Source organism: Strigops habroptila, chromosome 3 (genome assembly GCF_004027225.2).
Source record: "Strigops habroptila isolate Jane chromosome 3, bStrHab1.2.pri, whole genome shotgun sequence".
NCBI lineage: Eukaryota > Metazoa > Chordata > Aves > Psittaciformes > Psittacidae > Strigops > Strigops habroptila.
The window spans coordinates 61,328,337-61,344,213 of record NC_044279.2 but is presented as its reverse complement, the minus strand read 5'-3'; the positions used below and the strand labels follow the sequence as shown (position 1 = coordinate 61,344,213).

Below are 15,877 nucleotides of genomic sequence, written 5' to 3'. Positions count from 1 at the left end.
GAAGAGGGGTGTGCAGAGAGAACTGATCAGTAATTTTTATTTTCTTTTTTAACTTTAATAGAATAAATGGGGTACGTGGGGCCACTCGTAACATTCAGATTGAAGCAGTCAGGGAGGTGACACAGAAATAGGAAGATTGAATCCATATGCTTCATCAGCTGATTTGTCAGAGCACTATATTTTTGCAAACAATTTTGCTTGTGGTCTCTTTCAATTTGTTAACAAATATGTTTGCATAAAACATTGCTATGAGATGTGTGTGACTCTTCAACAAGGTCAATGGTATGAAGTCAAGTGTTTTCTTGTGATTAAAGTCGTCTTTTATCTTTGTTGTTCTGAGTTTAACCACTCAAAGTTAAACTGACTTTTGGGGGAGACCTTTAACTTCAATATCATGTATTAGGTTACCAGTGTTAGCACACCTGAATATTGAAGTTATCTCTAGAGTCTAATACATTATGGATTAGTCCCATTTAAGACAGCAATGAGCCTCTGTCTGCAAGAGAGACACAAAGGCTCTTCAGCAGTCTGATGCAACAAAACATGCAGGGGAAGTCATAAGTTTTTTGAAAAAAAATTAGTATTTTCAAAGTGAAGATTTAAGTTTTGTGAAGTTGACATGACTTCTTGTTCCTATGTTTTAACAAAAATGGTTTAGAATTGCTGAAGCAAAGCCAAAACAATCCCTTTCAGTTGCCAGAATTTGCAAACCCGGTAATTCTTCTGTCAGGGCAGAAAATACTTTTGATGTTTGTCTAAAGCTGTCAATACAGCAAGAATCCTTGAGCTGTCTAGTTTGAACTGCTGTTTGTGAGGACATCGCTGTTCTCAGTGTTAAGAGCTCTGTGGCAAATTTGTGTGATTAGAAGTGAAGTGTCATCAGCAGATAGCTCAATACTGTGTCCACTGATTAATGGGATTCCTCCTGAGTTCAAATGCCAAGGTCTTGTGCTGATATACTTTTTAAAGTGGTTGATTTTCAGTGTTAAAAAAGAGATTAGTATGTTGATACTATTTTTCTATATCTTCTTTTAAAAATTCAGACCAGCCTTTTAACCTGCCTACCAGGAAATATGCATTTCTGTATGGTTTTAATGCACCATTTCCAGCTGTTTTGAAACTGGCCCTCATTGTGTCCTCCTCCTTGGTTTCAGCTTGCCAGTACATCTTCCTCTGTGTGTCTCTGGTCCTGCCTTTCCACATTCTCTGTATGTTCCCATATTCCTCCATACTTCCATACATTTTCATACGTCTACATGCTTCTCTGTCCTTTTCTTGCCTTCAAGGACAGATACTGATACCACCTGGTGGTGGCTGGGTTGTGCAGTGGACCTCTCTCCCAATGCTAGCAGGCTTCACCCCTCAGGAGCTGGTGCCAGGGTTATACATGGTGTGCCAGCTGGCTGGGCAGAGTAGGGCGCTCTGTGCATTGTTAACCCTCTTGGCCAGAGCTTGCCCAGTCTGTAATCGATAACTGGGTGTTGAAGAAATACAATGTTTAGTTATTCACGTACCAGGCAGAGGTACCTTATTACTTGTCTGAAGAGAAATAACTCCTACTGCTGCAGGTGACTTACCCATCATAGTGCTGCTTATTTTAAATTGATCCTGTGGTCATGTAGGACTTCATAGTTATTTTATAGCAGCACTGTAACAGCATATGTTTTTTAATTGCCAGCAGAAGTAGTAGCACTTTGGGCTTTTAGCTTTAAAAGGCCAGAATGTCAACACTGATGCTGTCTGCTGTGTCAGATGGTTTGTGTGCTAAGATGTGATGATACCATGATATCAGAAGAACTGATACCATTGGTATCCTGGGGTGCATTAGAAAGAGCATTGCCAGCATGTTGAGGGAAGTAATCCGTCCTCTCTGCTCAGCCGGGGTGAGGCCTCACCTGGAGTACTGTGTCCAGTTCTGGGCTCCACGGTGTGAGAGAGTCATGCAGCTCCTGGGGCAAGTCCAGCAAAGGGCTGCTAGAATGATTAAGGATGTGGAGCATCTCTCGTATGAGGAAAAGCTGAAACAGCTGGGCCTGTTGAGCCTGAAGAAGAAAAAGCTCAGGGGGGATCTGATCAGTGTATGTTTGTATGTATCTGAAGGGAGAGCGTCAAGAGGATGGGGCCAGAGTTTTCTTGGTGGTGCCAGCTGATAGGATGAGAAGCAACATACATAAACTAGAACGCAGGAAGTTCCACCTGAACATGAGGAAGAACTTCTTTACTGTGAGGGTGGCTGAACATTGGAATAGGCTGCCCAGGGAGGTTGTGGAGTCTCCTTCCCTGGAGATATTCAGAAGCCATCTGGACACAATCCTGAATAATGTGCTCCAGGCGACCCTGCTTGAGCAGGGAGGTTGGACTATCTGACCTCCAGTGGTACCTTCCAACCTCAACTATTCTGTGATTATGATTTAGGTGGGCTGCATTCACTTCTTCTTTTTTAAATGTGATGTCAGTGTTTCTCTTGTGAGAGTTCAGTAACAGCTCGAGTGACAGTTTCAGTGGGTGGTCTTGTCCCTCCAAATTCAGCCTACCTACTCCACTCAATAGTAGCAAGGGCTTCTGTTGCACTCGCTGCTACATCATCACTGATTTCTTGCTGGAGTAGATTCAGATGAGCCACTGAAGTTCAGCTTCACAAGGGGATTTAACATTTTTTAAAAAACATATGTAACCCACGGTTGATTTTTTGTTTTCTTAATACCGACATCCAAGCAGAAAACGTAAGTCACTGTAGAAGTAGAAATCATTATCTTACTGAGTTGCCAGCATAAGCACCAATGCTTCATGATCTGTGTCTGGGTTTTTTTCTTTGTCTCTGTGGTTCTGCTGCCCTTTGTAAATGAGAAGCCAATGCTGTTAAATTTAGATGTGAATTTGAATCCAAGCTTTCCAAAAACACAGAAGTGCTTGGCCGTCATCAAAAAGTGCAGACCCTGAGACAGATGGTCAGAATTTAGTATGGTGAGATACTTGTGATACAGAAGTGCAGACTGGCTCAATCTCTAATTAGAATTAAGAAGCAGCCAGCATATCATAATTAGGGATACTGTATGCATTTCTTTAATTTTTTTTTTCCTGATAGGCAAGTCAAGAACTTTTCACAACCTAAAAGCCATAAGTAGAAAGTAGGAATTCTCTTATATTAAAATTGTGCACAGGACAAACCAGTCACCAGCTTGATGAAAAAGTATAGTGGTTGCTGAGGTTGCTTAGAAAGTCATCTGGTTCATAGATTATGGGCCAGAATAATATCATCTGTGTACCTTGTATGTCAGCAAGCAAATGTTTTTTTTCTCATATGTGACAATAAAGGTGAAATAAGCCTATAGTATAAACTACCTAGTGTGTCTTGAAGTTGATCCTTACTGGTCAAGGATGAAGTAGGTTGGAAGTAGTCCTCAGGGCTTGCTAGTCTGTCAGCTTATATCTGTGCTAAGTGAAAAAAATCATTTTAACATCATAGAAGATATTAAACTATGTAGAGGATAGTGTTTTCTTTCTCTTCTATATGAATTACTGTTTGTTCTGATCTTCATCGAAGTGTCTGCCTGCAAACAATCTAGGAAAGGAGTAGGATTTTCACATATATTGCATGCTTAGTGTGCCTTTTGCAGGTCTTGACTTTAGATATCGAAGCAGCTTGTACTTTAGATAAATTACAGCTCTGCATCACTTATGATGAAGGATTTGGGGGCTGCAAGTCCCCTAAGGCTACAGTTGCTTTTCTTGAATGAGTCATGATATAAGAATCCAAAGCCAAATCTTAAAGAATAATGATTAATTCTTTTCACAGAGGAGTTCATTAGTGGCATTAAGTCATGAGAAAGAGGAGGCAGCATCTGTAACACTAGATGGTTATTAACTGGTATTAGTGTGAGTGCTTTAAATCAGGAGAACTAAAATAATGGAAACCACAAGGTCTGACGGAGAAGAAAAATGTGTTAAAATTTGACCGATTTGATTGCAGTGAGGCAATCGCTTGACTTTCATAAGCACAGGATTTATCCTTTTCAAAAGGTGCAGAATATCTCTGCCTGTCTTTGCTTCTATGAAAGCATGTTCTAAAAAATGGGCCTCTAAATATCATTAGTGTTCTTGGTCACCTGGAGAATTTCATGAGATCTTCCTGTTCCTCTTGCTATGGCACATGCAAAACGTGCCCCGAGATATACATCTGGCTCCTGCTGTCATTTCTAAATCCCTGTTGTAAATTCAGTAAGAGCAGACTGAACTTTAAGGACGCTGTATGTGCAGCTTCACTGATGGTCATTTCCTAGTTTCTCATTTTCTTGTTTTATTTTATTTTGGTTTTCAACACTCGGTTCTTAAAACCTCACCAAGTTTGCTTTTTTTCAGATTGTTCTGATGGCAACTATTTTTTAGTATTTAAAAACATGTTTGACACCCTCTGTAGCAATTCTTTATCCTGTCCCCCTGCACCCTATCTTTTGTCTTCATTTAAAGGCTGCATTTATTTGCAATATATTTTTAATGATATTTAGTAATGCTGTCCTGCTTAATACTGTTAAACAGTCCTTAGTGAAGAACTGTTGTGAATCTTTTGATGGGATAATTTTCATATGTACTTCTGCAACTTGCTGCTAATTGTGATGTTGCTTCTCAAGCTGCCTCCCTAAAGACTCTCAGATATTTTGGAAGGGAAAAAATATGGCAGTGTATGGCTCCTTTGGCTTTGTTCTAGCGTAACTGAGACTGTCAAGTTGAAAATGGGGGAGGATTAGTTAGCACACAGGAGGCAGAATGGTGGTTATTGCTTTCAATGGATCTTTTTTTAACACATGCTGTGTATTTGGCTGCTCTGTTCTAGTTCACCGTAGAATTAAAATAGCTTCCCATGTTAAGCAGGCAGTTAGGATATTGGAGGTGTAAACTCAAATGGGTAAGATCCCAGGTATTAATAGATGGCATATCATCCACTGTATGTGCACCCAGTGTCCTGCTCCTGCTGGGTCCCAGCTGGTGTTACTGCATCTCAAGTTGAGACTGAAGACAGTTGTCACTGTTTTCTTTGCATGAACGCAAACTATCAGCTTCAAGCTACCGATTTGTGACCATCTGATGTACAAATTGAAGAACAATAATGTAAGACAATTGAGGACAGTCTCTGAAGTACAGAATTGTTTTCCTCAGTTTGTGTTATTCAAAGCAGATTTGAGCCCCATTTAGAATTTAATTTTTCCCATCTGCTGCGTTTTAAAGAAAAGTAATAATTTTTAATGTTCTGAGTTTAGTTGGAGTGGTGTCTACCTTTTAAATAATAAACCCTGACTGTTTGTGGCTGACTGTTATCTGATTTACGTCGTCAAGTAGTTCTTCAGGCTGGGATAGTCGTGATAGTTTAAGGCTTTTAGGCAGCCAAATCACATGGAAAGTCCCTTGGAATTGGGTGACTGAATCCCCAAGGCTCTGCCGAGAACATCAAACATCAGCGTCAGAGTTTCCACAAGGTTTCCAAGCTGTGGCCGGCAGCTCTTAGCCAGGAAGTTCACCCCATGCTCTTGCCTCCTTCCAAGAGCTGCATTCCCTGGATCGTCCTCGTGGGATGCCTTATGCAGAAGGTCACCAAACTCTCTGAGCATCTCCATTTGAACTGGGATTTCCCCAGGAGCCCAAGGCAGAGCACATGTACAGCTGGTTCCAGCTTGCCACTTGCAATTCTTACGTGCTGCAGACTGGCAGTGGTGCTACCCATGGCACACACTCTGGGTGACAGGTGACAGCCTGCTGTCCCTTTCCCCTACGCTTTCTGGGGTTTTCAAGCAGCAGCCAAAATACTTGTGCTCTATTGTGACAGGAGGAAATGTGGACAATTAGGTAGTACTTTATGTCAGTACCAATGGAGTTTATTAATTTGGGGTCCTCTCTGTCAGATATACGTGGTGGGGAATTCTGTTGCATTGGGTTATGTCCAGTACTTGCACCCACAGAGGTGCAGACTTTCCTAGTCTGTACGTCTTGAATATTACCAAATCTAATTATCCCACTCCTTGAGATGATTTTTGCATCTATGTTTTTGTTGTTGCTTTCTTGCCTGCCAACAACCACTAGGAGATTTTCTTTTGGTGCATGTTACAAATCTGGAAAAGCTTGCTAGGTGGCCTGAAAGAAAGAACTTGAAACTCCCTTGAAAGTTACAGATGGCACCAAAACTCTCTCCCTCCCTCCCTCATGTGAAGACCTTAAAACCATGCTTTCCTGGGGGCATGTTTTCCTGGGGTTTGTCTATTGATTATGATATGCAAAAGAATCTCCTCTTTTTTAAAACATGTAGTCATTTTTTCTAAAGCTGTGAAAGAGAATTTTCCATCCAGGGAGATGCTAACCCAAGCCTGGACATTGAACATTGAAAAGAGGAGCAGTTATCGTGGTGTTATCAGTGCTAACTATTACCGTAACATTGTCAGTCAACAAGAGGGAAGAATAATTGAGGTGTAAGCCTGAGCTGCAGACTGATAGTGCAGTTTGGATTAAATGTGATCCTTTGCCCCTTGGGATGTTGAGCATAGTGTACAAGGCCATGTGGGCAGCGTGTGGAGGTATGTGCACTTAGGGCAGGCAGAATCCTCAGGCAGTTTGGTGGATGGATTCTGACAACACACAGAGGTCATGCAAGGCTAGCTTTGGTTTTGTTTTTCCCAGGAGCTATATAGCTAAATCTGGACATATCAGGACAGGGAAAGCAAAAAGCCTTACGGCACCTTCGGTGCCTGCTGCAGATTAAATGGTATCAGTTTACTAGGAATTTTTAGCATGGATAAAACACTTCAACGGTGTTCTTGTAAATGTCTGAACAATTTTTCTCAAACTCTGAAATAATTCATCCCAGACAAATACCTGGCAGTGTACACTTCAGTTTGAGCTCTTTGGCTGACAAAGCTATCATGAACAGAAAGGTCCTGTAATGGAAGAAATTTAGCCATGAATGGTGTCACCTAAGGTAGAGGTGCAGGATGTGGCAATGGCAACTGCAGCCCCAGACAAAGTGAGCTATAAACAGTTATACATTCCACAGGTCTTGTAATAAAGAAAAAAAAGTATTTCCTTCTCAAACCAGTGCCTCTTTCTTAAAGGCTCACAGTTCAGTATTTGCAAAGGTTGTGATTACTCTCAGTAGATTAAATGTTAGAAGCATTTAAGAATGATGTTGTTTTCATCCTGGTTTTCTAAAGAAAGTAGGATTACATGATCATGCTGTCCAACAATTTCAAGCAAATGTGGCAGATGGGAGGAAACATCAGAGCTGATTATCGTCCTAGAAATTTTATGATAACCTATGATGGGATACAAGAGGTCGGTCCAAATTAGTGGTATTGCGTGGTAGTAAATGACTGACAGTTTAACACAGTGTGAGATTAAGGAGGGAGCCCTGTGTGAGCCTGCTCATCAGCATGCACATACCCCCCAGCACGGCTGCCTCCTGCTGACTGAGTGGCCACAGGGCTGTTGCTGAGGAAAGGGGTTATTGCAAATACAGTGAGTGCTGAGGGGACAAAACCTATAACTCTTCAGTGAGCCCCATTTCATTAGATCCTCTGCAGAACTACTTTGAAGTATTTCCTCTAGCTACGCTGTGGTCCTTGGACTCAGGCACCATGCTGGCAAGTGCTCCAGCTGTAGATGCACTGCGTGTGGCAGTCGTGACATTTTCTGCTTTGCAGATCAGAGTTCAGTGTAATTGTTACCAGGAAGGTCTGCTTAGCTGTGGTGGTGCCATCCCAAGGGCCAAAACTGTAATCGTTGTGGCTTGCACAAGATCTAGAGTTTTCCCTCACTATGGGCTCATCTGTTGTGCTTCAGTGTCTGGTTTACAGTTACATGGCTCTGAGTACTTTAAAGAATCAGCAGCAAAATCAGTGATTGCATTGATGATTTAGAAAAGGTTTTATTTTATCAGTGTGATGAGACAAAAGGAAGATGCAATATTCAGTCCTACTAAAGAATGTACCTTACAGAGCTTGCAGTGGTCTAACTCCAGAGAGCAATGGAAAAGCTGTGCTTCATTAAGATGGAGAAAAGTGTTTCATAAATGTTTACTCGCTAGAGAAGAGGAAACCTGAAATCTTGTGTTAGTACAAAATAAAATAAAAAGACTCCAGTTCTGCAGCTTTAAATACTGAAAAGTGAAATGTCAAAGAATTGTACACACACTTTTCTCCTTAGTCATCTAGTGAAAGGTGGAGTAGTTAAATCTGTGGTGCCTTTAAAATGATTCATTATTTCCATAGAAGCCAATTCATGTTTATCCTTCAAATCACTCTGTGGACATTAAAATAATGGAGAATTATATTTGCTTTTAATTTTGTTTCCAGACAGCTTGGCCCTAACATTCATGATGTGACTTGGAAACTGTATCAAATTGTGATTTACTCTTGCTCATAATTGTGTGAAGATTGAAGATATGCTAGATGCTGCTTTTTTCCTTTTTTTCCTCCTCGCCTCCCCCATTCTTTCACTTAGAGAGTGTTATTGAGTGTAATGTGATGAAAGGCCTTCTGTGCTTTTCCTTGTACAAGCCACAGCAGATGAGGATTTTGTTTTTTCCCTAACATGAGGCTGTGTGAAATGAACTGTGGTTTGTGTTTGATAACTGTTTTACTTTTTTTCCCTTTCTTCTTTGTTTTTATTACTGTTAAGTTTTGACTGCTTTTCTGTTGTCATGTTAATCGGCTTTCCGTATAGGGTGGAGAGAATCAGCATTTTTTTGGTTAAGGTGGATGCATTCAGTTTTAGGAGTCATATGCAAAACACCAATTGGGGAGGAGGAACGACTTTTATTTGCTGTAAGGCATCTGTTAAGTATAAGGATGTCAAATCTGTTTCACTGTTGGGTCAACTGTTTCTTAACTAATAACAGTTTGTAAACTAAATTTACCTATCAGGTCTTATGGATAAAGTAATTTATTATCCCTATTTTCCTAAATTAATTTTTCCTATACAGTTTTATCTGCTTTTTGCCCTACTGAGTAAAAAGCTATTCTTAGGTTTTTATGCATAATATAATTTACTAGAGGAAAACAAATGGGATTTTGTGAAATGTAATATAAAAGCCTACAGAAGGTTATGCAAATTTTGAAAGTATTTTTTCTAGCCATGTTACAGAATCCAAACCAAACTATTCAAACCTAAAAATTCTAAGTGATCATTAAAATTTACCAGAATATTGTTTTCATGTTTCACCTAAGAGTGTTTCTTGAAGATAAGTTTCGTGCCCTGACAAAAATTGTCTGTGTGTCAGTGAGACACACTAGTTGTGATTTGGTTCTATAGGTGCAGCAGTATGATGTGTGCTGCTTGGTACATTAAAGTTTTCTTGCAAATTTCCAGCAAGCCCACCCATGCAAATTTAGGTGATTGGACAGTTGGTGCTGTGTACTATGCATGTCTGTCCCTGGTCTCTAACGCATGCTACTGGGATCTGGCCATCTCAGTTTTCATACGAGTGTTTCAGGGGAAAACCCTTTCTTTTATTTTTGAACATGAAAAGATGGTACAAAATATACAACAAGCACATCTGAACCCAGTTACGAATTCCAGGTGGCACCACAGCCTAAAACACCCACCTGGATGCTAGTTTTAAAAAAGAAGGGGGGGGGGGGGGAGGGGCACAAGCACAAAACCAGCTGGTTTTCAGCATTGAAAAGAATTTGTTTTGCTCCTCACCTTAGTTATCAATGATCATGTTTAGTTGATCTGGTTTGGCTTTTGTTTCCAGTCTGTTTGCTTTCTCATTCTCATGCCCTAGAGCATTTCAGTTTTCATTACTCCATGACATCGCTTAAATCAGAGTTCGAACGAAGTCACAAAGTGAAGAGTAAACCAATCTTCTCCAAAATTCATGGGAGGAAACTGTATTCCCAATCATTAGCATAGCTTGGTAAACGAATACCGACCAGTGTGAAATTAAATTCACCTTAACTTAACTCTTTGGCTTTTTTGTTTTGTTTTACCAAGTTAGTTGTTTGTTAGTGATGATTGCAAACATGTTATTCATGCCTCTATTCCCAAGTATCCGGCCTTTGAGTTTCGATGAGTAAAGTGGTTTGGAAAGAATCCAGATCAGTTCATGCAGAGGCTATTCATGTTGATAGAAAACTACTAAAAAAGTCTGAGCATGGATTTTGTATCCACTTTTACCCTAAAAAAAAGACCCACATGTGTGCATGTGTCTGTATATGCATATATGCAATTACATCAATCTAAAATTTTCAGCAATTTACTGTCTTACATGAATCTTTTTTATTGTTTCACATCATCATGTGTATTTTATAAAAAATTCCAGGTTTCCTTTTCCTTTAGGGAAAGACGGTTTACTTTCTGAGTAATGGTTTGCAAAGCATACACAGTTCTCTACTGTTTTATAGTAGAGAATCTAAAAAATATTTTAAAATGTTTTCGTGCATTTAATTTGTGGTTTTAGAAAATTATAATTTGAATACCTGTAATTTTATCTAGTCAGACTAGTCTGATAGTACTCTAAATTCATCCTGAGATAGATGAAATATTCAGACTGCTTAAAAAAGAAACTGTTTTCCTGAATAAAAGTTCAGTGCAATTAAATTACAATATATAAACCTTACAAAATTAGGATGCAGTGTTAAAGTACTGTAAATGATGCATTAGAGCAGTGTTTACCCTCTTCTCCTTGTTTCTTTTGAAAAAGAAGAATTTGAGAAGAATTTAAGCTTGATATGTTCTCCTTTTGAATATGCTCTCATTCTAAGGATTCTAAGCATTATGTGTAGTTGAACAATACTTAGACTATGATATATATGTCATTTAAAACAGCTGACTACAATGATGTCTTTGAAAAACTGTGTATTTTCACTTGAAGTCTTTGCAATGCAGTGCATCATGTTGCACGCACCGGTAACTGTTGATGTTTTATGGTGATCCTGGCTGGTCTATGCTGGCAGGATATATGTCTCACTTCAGCTCTGGTGAGGGAGGCTCAGCATGCAACTCCTTGTAGGCACGGAGCTGACCTGTCCGGTCATGCTCCATGCAAGCAGGGTGGTTGGCTGCAGGGGTTTCATGTGAAGTGTCAGTTGAAAATGTTGGATCTGCAGGTAGTAGTATGCTTTTGGTCAAAAAATGCAAAAGGTCCTGCCACCAGGCACACTGTGCAGGCAGTGAGGTGGTATCAGATGTGCTTGTGCCACGTTCTAAAGCCTTTCCCAGGCTTCTGAAGAGAGAACCGCTTTGTTTCCATGGTTTAGTTCTGGTGGGGCGTGGGCTCCAGCAGCGTTACCGTCTTACCTGTGTAAGTACCTAACTTAATTTGAGTGCAGACTGCCCTTCCCAGGGAGGTGCAGGCAGAGCTCAGAAGGGAGGATGCAGACCCAGTGTGTGGCATCTGTCTTCTGGGGCCATATGGCCTCAGCACCAGCTTCTCACATAACTCAGCACAGCTTGGCATTTGAGTTGGACAAGTCTGCTGGCTCCCAGAGTCAAGGTTGGAGTCACCAAGACATGACAAGGCCTCCCGTGACAATGTCAGACGCCATGTGGCAGAAATTCACCATTGAGAAGAGAAGGGCTCTCCCTCTCCCCACTTGGTGTACTAATCATGGAGAACAATGCTGGCTGCTTTGCAAAATATTAGTAGTGCTGTACAAAATCTGGGCCTCTGCTTATGGCCCGCTGAGTCAGACTTGTTTACTTCATTGAAGTATTAATCTCTGTCTCTGATTGGCAGTCAACAGCTCTATGCTCCAGGCTTAATAGAATTTTCAAACCGTAGATTATGCAGTTTTGCTGAAAATCTGAGGCCTCTATCGCGCTTTGAATGATGTATCCTCCTGCACTCCCCTTTGGTCTGTTTTTCAGGGCTGAGGTTAAGATAGATAATTAATTACTCCCATCCCAAGCTTTGTCTTTTAATGTAAGAATTTTCTTTAGCAGCTGCCAGAATCTTCTGCATGCACTCCTGAGAGGTTAAGCAATGAAAGTGCCATTAAATTAACATCAGCCATTAAATTTTTTCAGTAGGATGAAATAGCAATTCAGCATATCAAGAGGTTTCTGGTTTATTTTATTTCATATCATGACAAAGAAAAGAAGTGTGGGAAGAAGAGTCTGGTTTTCTGTTTCTGTGGGAGTATGGTGAGTGAGGAGGCCTGTCTTCTGGTCCTGCAGCTTACTTCTGTGTTAGAAAGAAATAGGACATGAGGAGTGGATTAGTGGAGTGAAACAGCTTTTGCCAAGGGCCTAATGTCCACACTATGCAACTGGGAAGATAGTGGGGAGGGGTTTAGCAATACTTAGCTAATATATCACTTACCTCAGAAATACTTAGCTATTGCCTGTAGAGCCTCTTCTGAGAATGAGGCAGTGTCAAGCCCTGTTATGCTGTTCTCTGATGTGTTGTGATAAATGCTGTCACTGGTGAGTCACTCCTGGCTGGGGTTCTGATCACCCTCCTGCTAAGCAGCCTGCCCAATTCTTCATGTTCTGTACTTGCCACTCTAAGAAACCCGTATGCTCTTTTTGCAGGCATAACTTCCCTTTTTGAAGAACTGTGTATCTTAGGTTTTTTTTAAGAAATAAATGAAAAAAAATTAGTACAAATCTTCTGGAATGGTCTCTCTGGCAAACTACACGTACACCTGCTGAAAAGTCCCAAATAGTAGCAGCAAAATTGAGCTTATGTGTCAGAAACACAACATAGGAAAAATGGTATGAAGAAGAATGTATGAAGACAGTTTTCCTGGGCCACAGTTGGTTTGCAGTGTGTCATTTACAGATCACTCATATACATGTACTGGAAAGGGTGTGTAAGATTTGCCACTGATATGAGCTGCTCCTTGGTATTATTTCTGTTTATGCACCACTTTATTTAATAATTCTTCCTAAATGACATATGTAAAGTAGGTATATATTTCAAACCCAGAAAAAAAAAAAAAAAAAAAAAAGAGAAAGTAGGGACCATTTGAGTTGACTGTGCAAGTCTATAGAGTAACTATTCTCATCACTTTTGCCTGAATAAAATAAGGGTTGGAAAATCTACTTTTTACTCCATTTCAATTTTGATGTAGCTGCCCAATTTGCAATTACTTGGAGAAGAATTTTGTTGCCATCATACCAGAATGCTATATTTTAACAGCTTGCAGATATTTAAAAAATCTCAGTATATGCTTGAGATTCATTTCATTCACCTACGCATAAGCACTGAACATTAGTTAAATGCCTCTAGTTAGTAGAACGAGTCTCAAGAGAGACTCCTCCCGTCCTAAGCTATGTCTCCAAAATTATTTGTGCAAATAGCCCCTGGCCATTGACTATGTCTCTGTAGGGAGCCTGAACAATTCATTCAGATGGGTTAAGTCAGCTGCAGATGGCAAAAGCTGTGAAATCAGGTATGATGAAATTCCATACTCTTTGCGGACTATGAGAGTTACGCCTGATGATCGATCTATTCAGCATGATTCTCCTTATTTAAAGAATTATTTCATGTTATTATTTTTCCACTTTGTGGGTAAATGCTTTAGCAAAAGTTGTGGAGAGAGTTCACCACAGCTTTCGATACTGCTCAGCAGGTGGTTCGCTTCTATTGTCTTACATGTATTATTTTTGTCTTCTTTAGTCTTCTGGCACCAGTATTACAGTGGATATTGCTGTCATGGGAGAAGCACATGGACTCATTACAGACCTTCTGGCAGATCCTTCACTGCCCCCCAACGTGTGTACTTCTCTGAGAACAGTGAGCAACCTGCTTAATACGCAGTTAACCTTCCAGGCCATCCACAAGCCAAGGGTGAACCCTTTGGTGTCCTTCAGTGAGAACTACACCTGCTCTGACTCAGAGGAATGTCCGGAGAAAGGAGAGAAACTAGCTATTCCCAAGGTGGGTACTGAACCCTGTCTATCGTCTTGTAACTTGACTCTCCCTAAAGGGACAGCACTGGACTATGTCACTGTACTTTTGGCTTGTTTGCTTCAGATTAACATCTTATGCACTAATCAGACTCTTAATATAAAAGGGACACCTAAGGAGACTTTAGGTTTCATAGTAAGACAATTCCTGTATATCCTTCAACTCATGGCCGGCTTGACTTTGGTTTAGGCATCTTCAGAAGATGATATTTGACACAGGATAGCTCACATAGGTGGTATGCGTATTTCCTCACAGGTATTAGTTGGAGCTTGAGAGAGAAGAAGTGATAGGAAGCAGAGCAAGCAAAAGCCTTTCAGCATCCAGACTCACAAGTCTGCTCTGTTACTTCTCCCACAGAAATTCCCCTCCCACTTGAAGGATTTGAGCCACTGCATGTGGGGTGACTGTCCTAGTCAATGAGCAGTGGGGAATTAAATAGTAGTATGGGGGACCTTTTTGCCTACTTTGAAGATTGGAATTTGAAATTCTCTATGAATTTCAGCCTTTTCTTCCTTCCCTTAGCTAGAGGTGTGGAACCTGTAGAGGTCAATGAGAAAGTCTCTATTGATGACCTCCAGGTACTTTGGATCAAGTTTAGAATGTTGTATACCAAACAAACAGAATACTTAGTGTGACAAATATTTTAATCTCATTGTAAGTAGTCTTGAGAAGAAAAAGAGGGCTGAACCAAAAAGATATATACATTACTGCCTTGACAGATGGCTTTACAAATGCTTATGAATCCAACAGGAAATAACCAGTGTTAACCACCCACATTTAGTAAATGAACAACTAGAAGGAACACGTCAGCTTTGAAGTAGTTTGAATTGTAGGTTTGTTGCTAATTAGCTGTTCTGCAAGGCTTACATTTCACTTTTGAAACTAAACCAAAATACTTTTGGAATTTTGTACTGCAATCTCCCTTGTAAAATTAAATACAGGCAGAGTACATTGCACAGGCGCAAGCTTTTAACAGTCCAAATTGCACAGCCAGCATTCATTCTAGTGTTTCCCGGCATCTGAATTGCAACACTTGTGATTCTTCGTTTAATATATTTCAGTGTGATGATAATAATTATGCTACTTGCTTATGTAGCAGCTATATGTATGAAAAGGATGTTCACATGTTTTTAAGAGCATTTCACAGTTTATTTTAGTGTACACGTCTATAATTGCTGTACTCTAGGCTCTGAGGGGAAAAGTTAAGTGGAAGAACACTGCCATCACATGAGCAAACACAGTGAACAGATATCAGTTTGCTGTTGCGTAATAGCTAGTGAGGCAAAACGAAGTGAAGGATGAAGAAATGAGTTAATGCTACAGAGAACTAATTTGACTGAAGAATTCACTGACCTAAATGTATTACGGTTCATAAGACTAATAGTTGCAGTCCTTTATTTAAGTGTCTAAATACAGATTTGGGTCTTTACCTTAACCATCTGACACTGAGCATTTTGGGTAAGGAGATAGTATGTTAACATATTTTTCTGTAAGTTTGAGCTTTAGAACTAACAGTCTCTTCCATTTCATATCTCTTAGCCCTCTGGCAAAGTCAAAATGCTTCATCACAGGGACATACCTATTTTAGCTCTTACCTATATAAACACTTCAGGAAAAGTACAGGAGAAATATCTTACAAAATTTTAGCATCTGTAACAGCAAATCTGGATCCATAAAGGTTCATCACCTTTTATTACCTCTGTCTTCAAAAATTTGGAAAAACAATGTGAGTCCTCTTAGTGGAGAAAAGGAAGAGTCAAGTGAAAGAAAAATGCAGGGTAGTCAAGAAGAATCTGCTGTAAACAGTGATGCATTCTCTAAGCTTTTCAGGAGATGACATATCCCAGAGCAAGAAAGTTTTCTTTCAATCAGTGATCTTTGCATTGAGTAGATATGACAGGAAAAAGAGTTGGAGCTCCCCTCCCTTATTTTTCTTACAGCCTGTCTTACCTTGAATCTCTGATTCCATTCATGTCAGTT

At 40.1% G+C, this 15,877-nt stretch overlaps 1 protein-coding gene across 2 annotated transcripts in view; it reads left to right on the top strand.

The window, feature by feature from the left end:
- Nucleotides 1-15,877, top strand: part of PDE3A (phosphodiesterase 3A) — a 254,048-nt gene that overhangs the window by 192,199 nt on the left and 45,972 nt on the right. For both annotated transcript variants that reach the window (XM_032919803.1, XM_030479205.1), the window contains one exon: nt 13,607-13,867. In XM_032919803.1, coding sequence (XP_032775694.1) covers nt 13,607-13,867 — 261 coding nt within the window. The remainder of the gene's footprint in view (nt 1-13,606; nt 13,868-15,877) is intronic.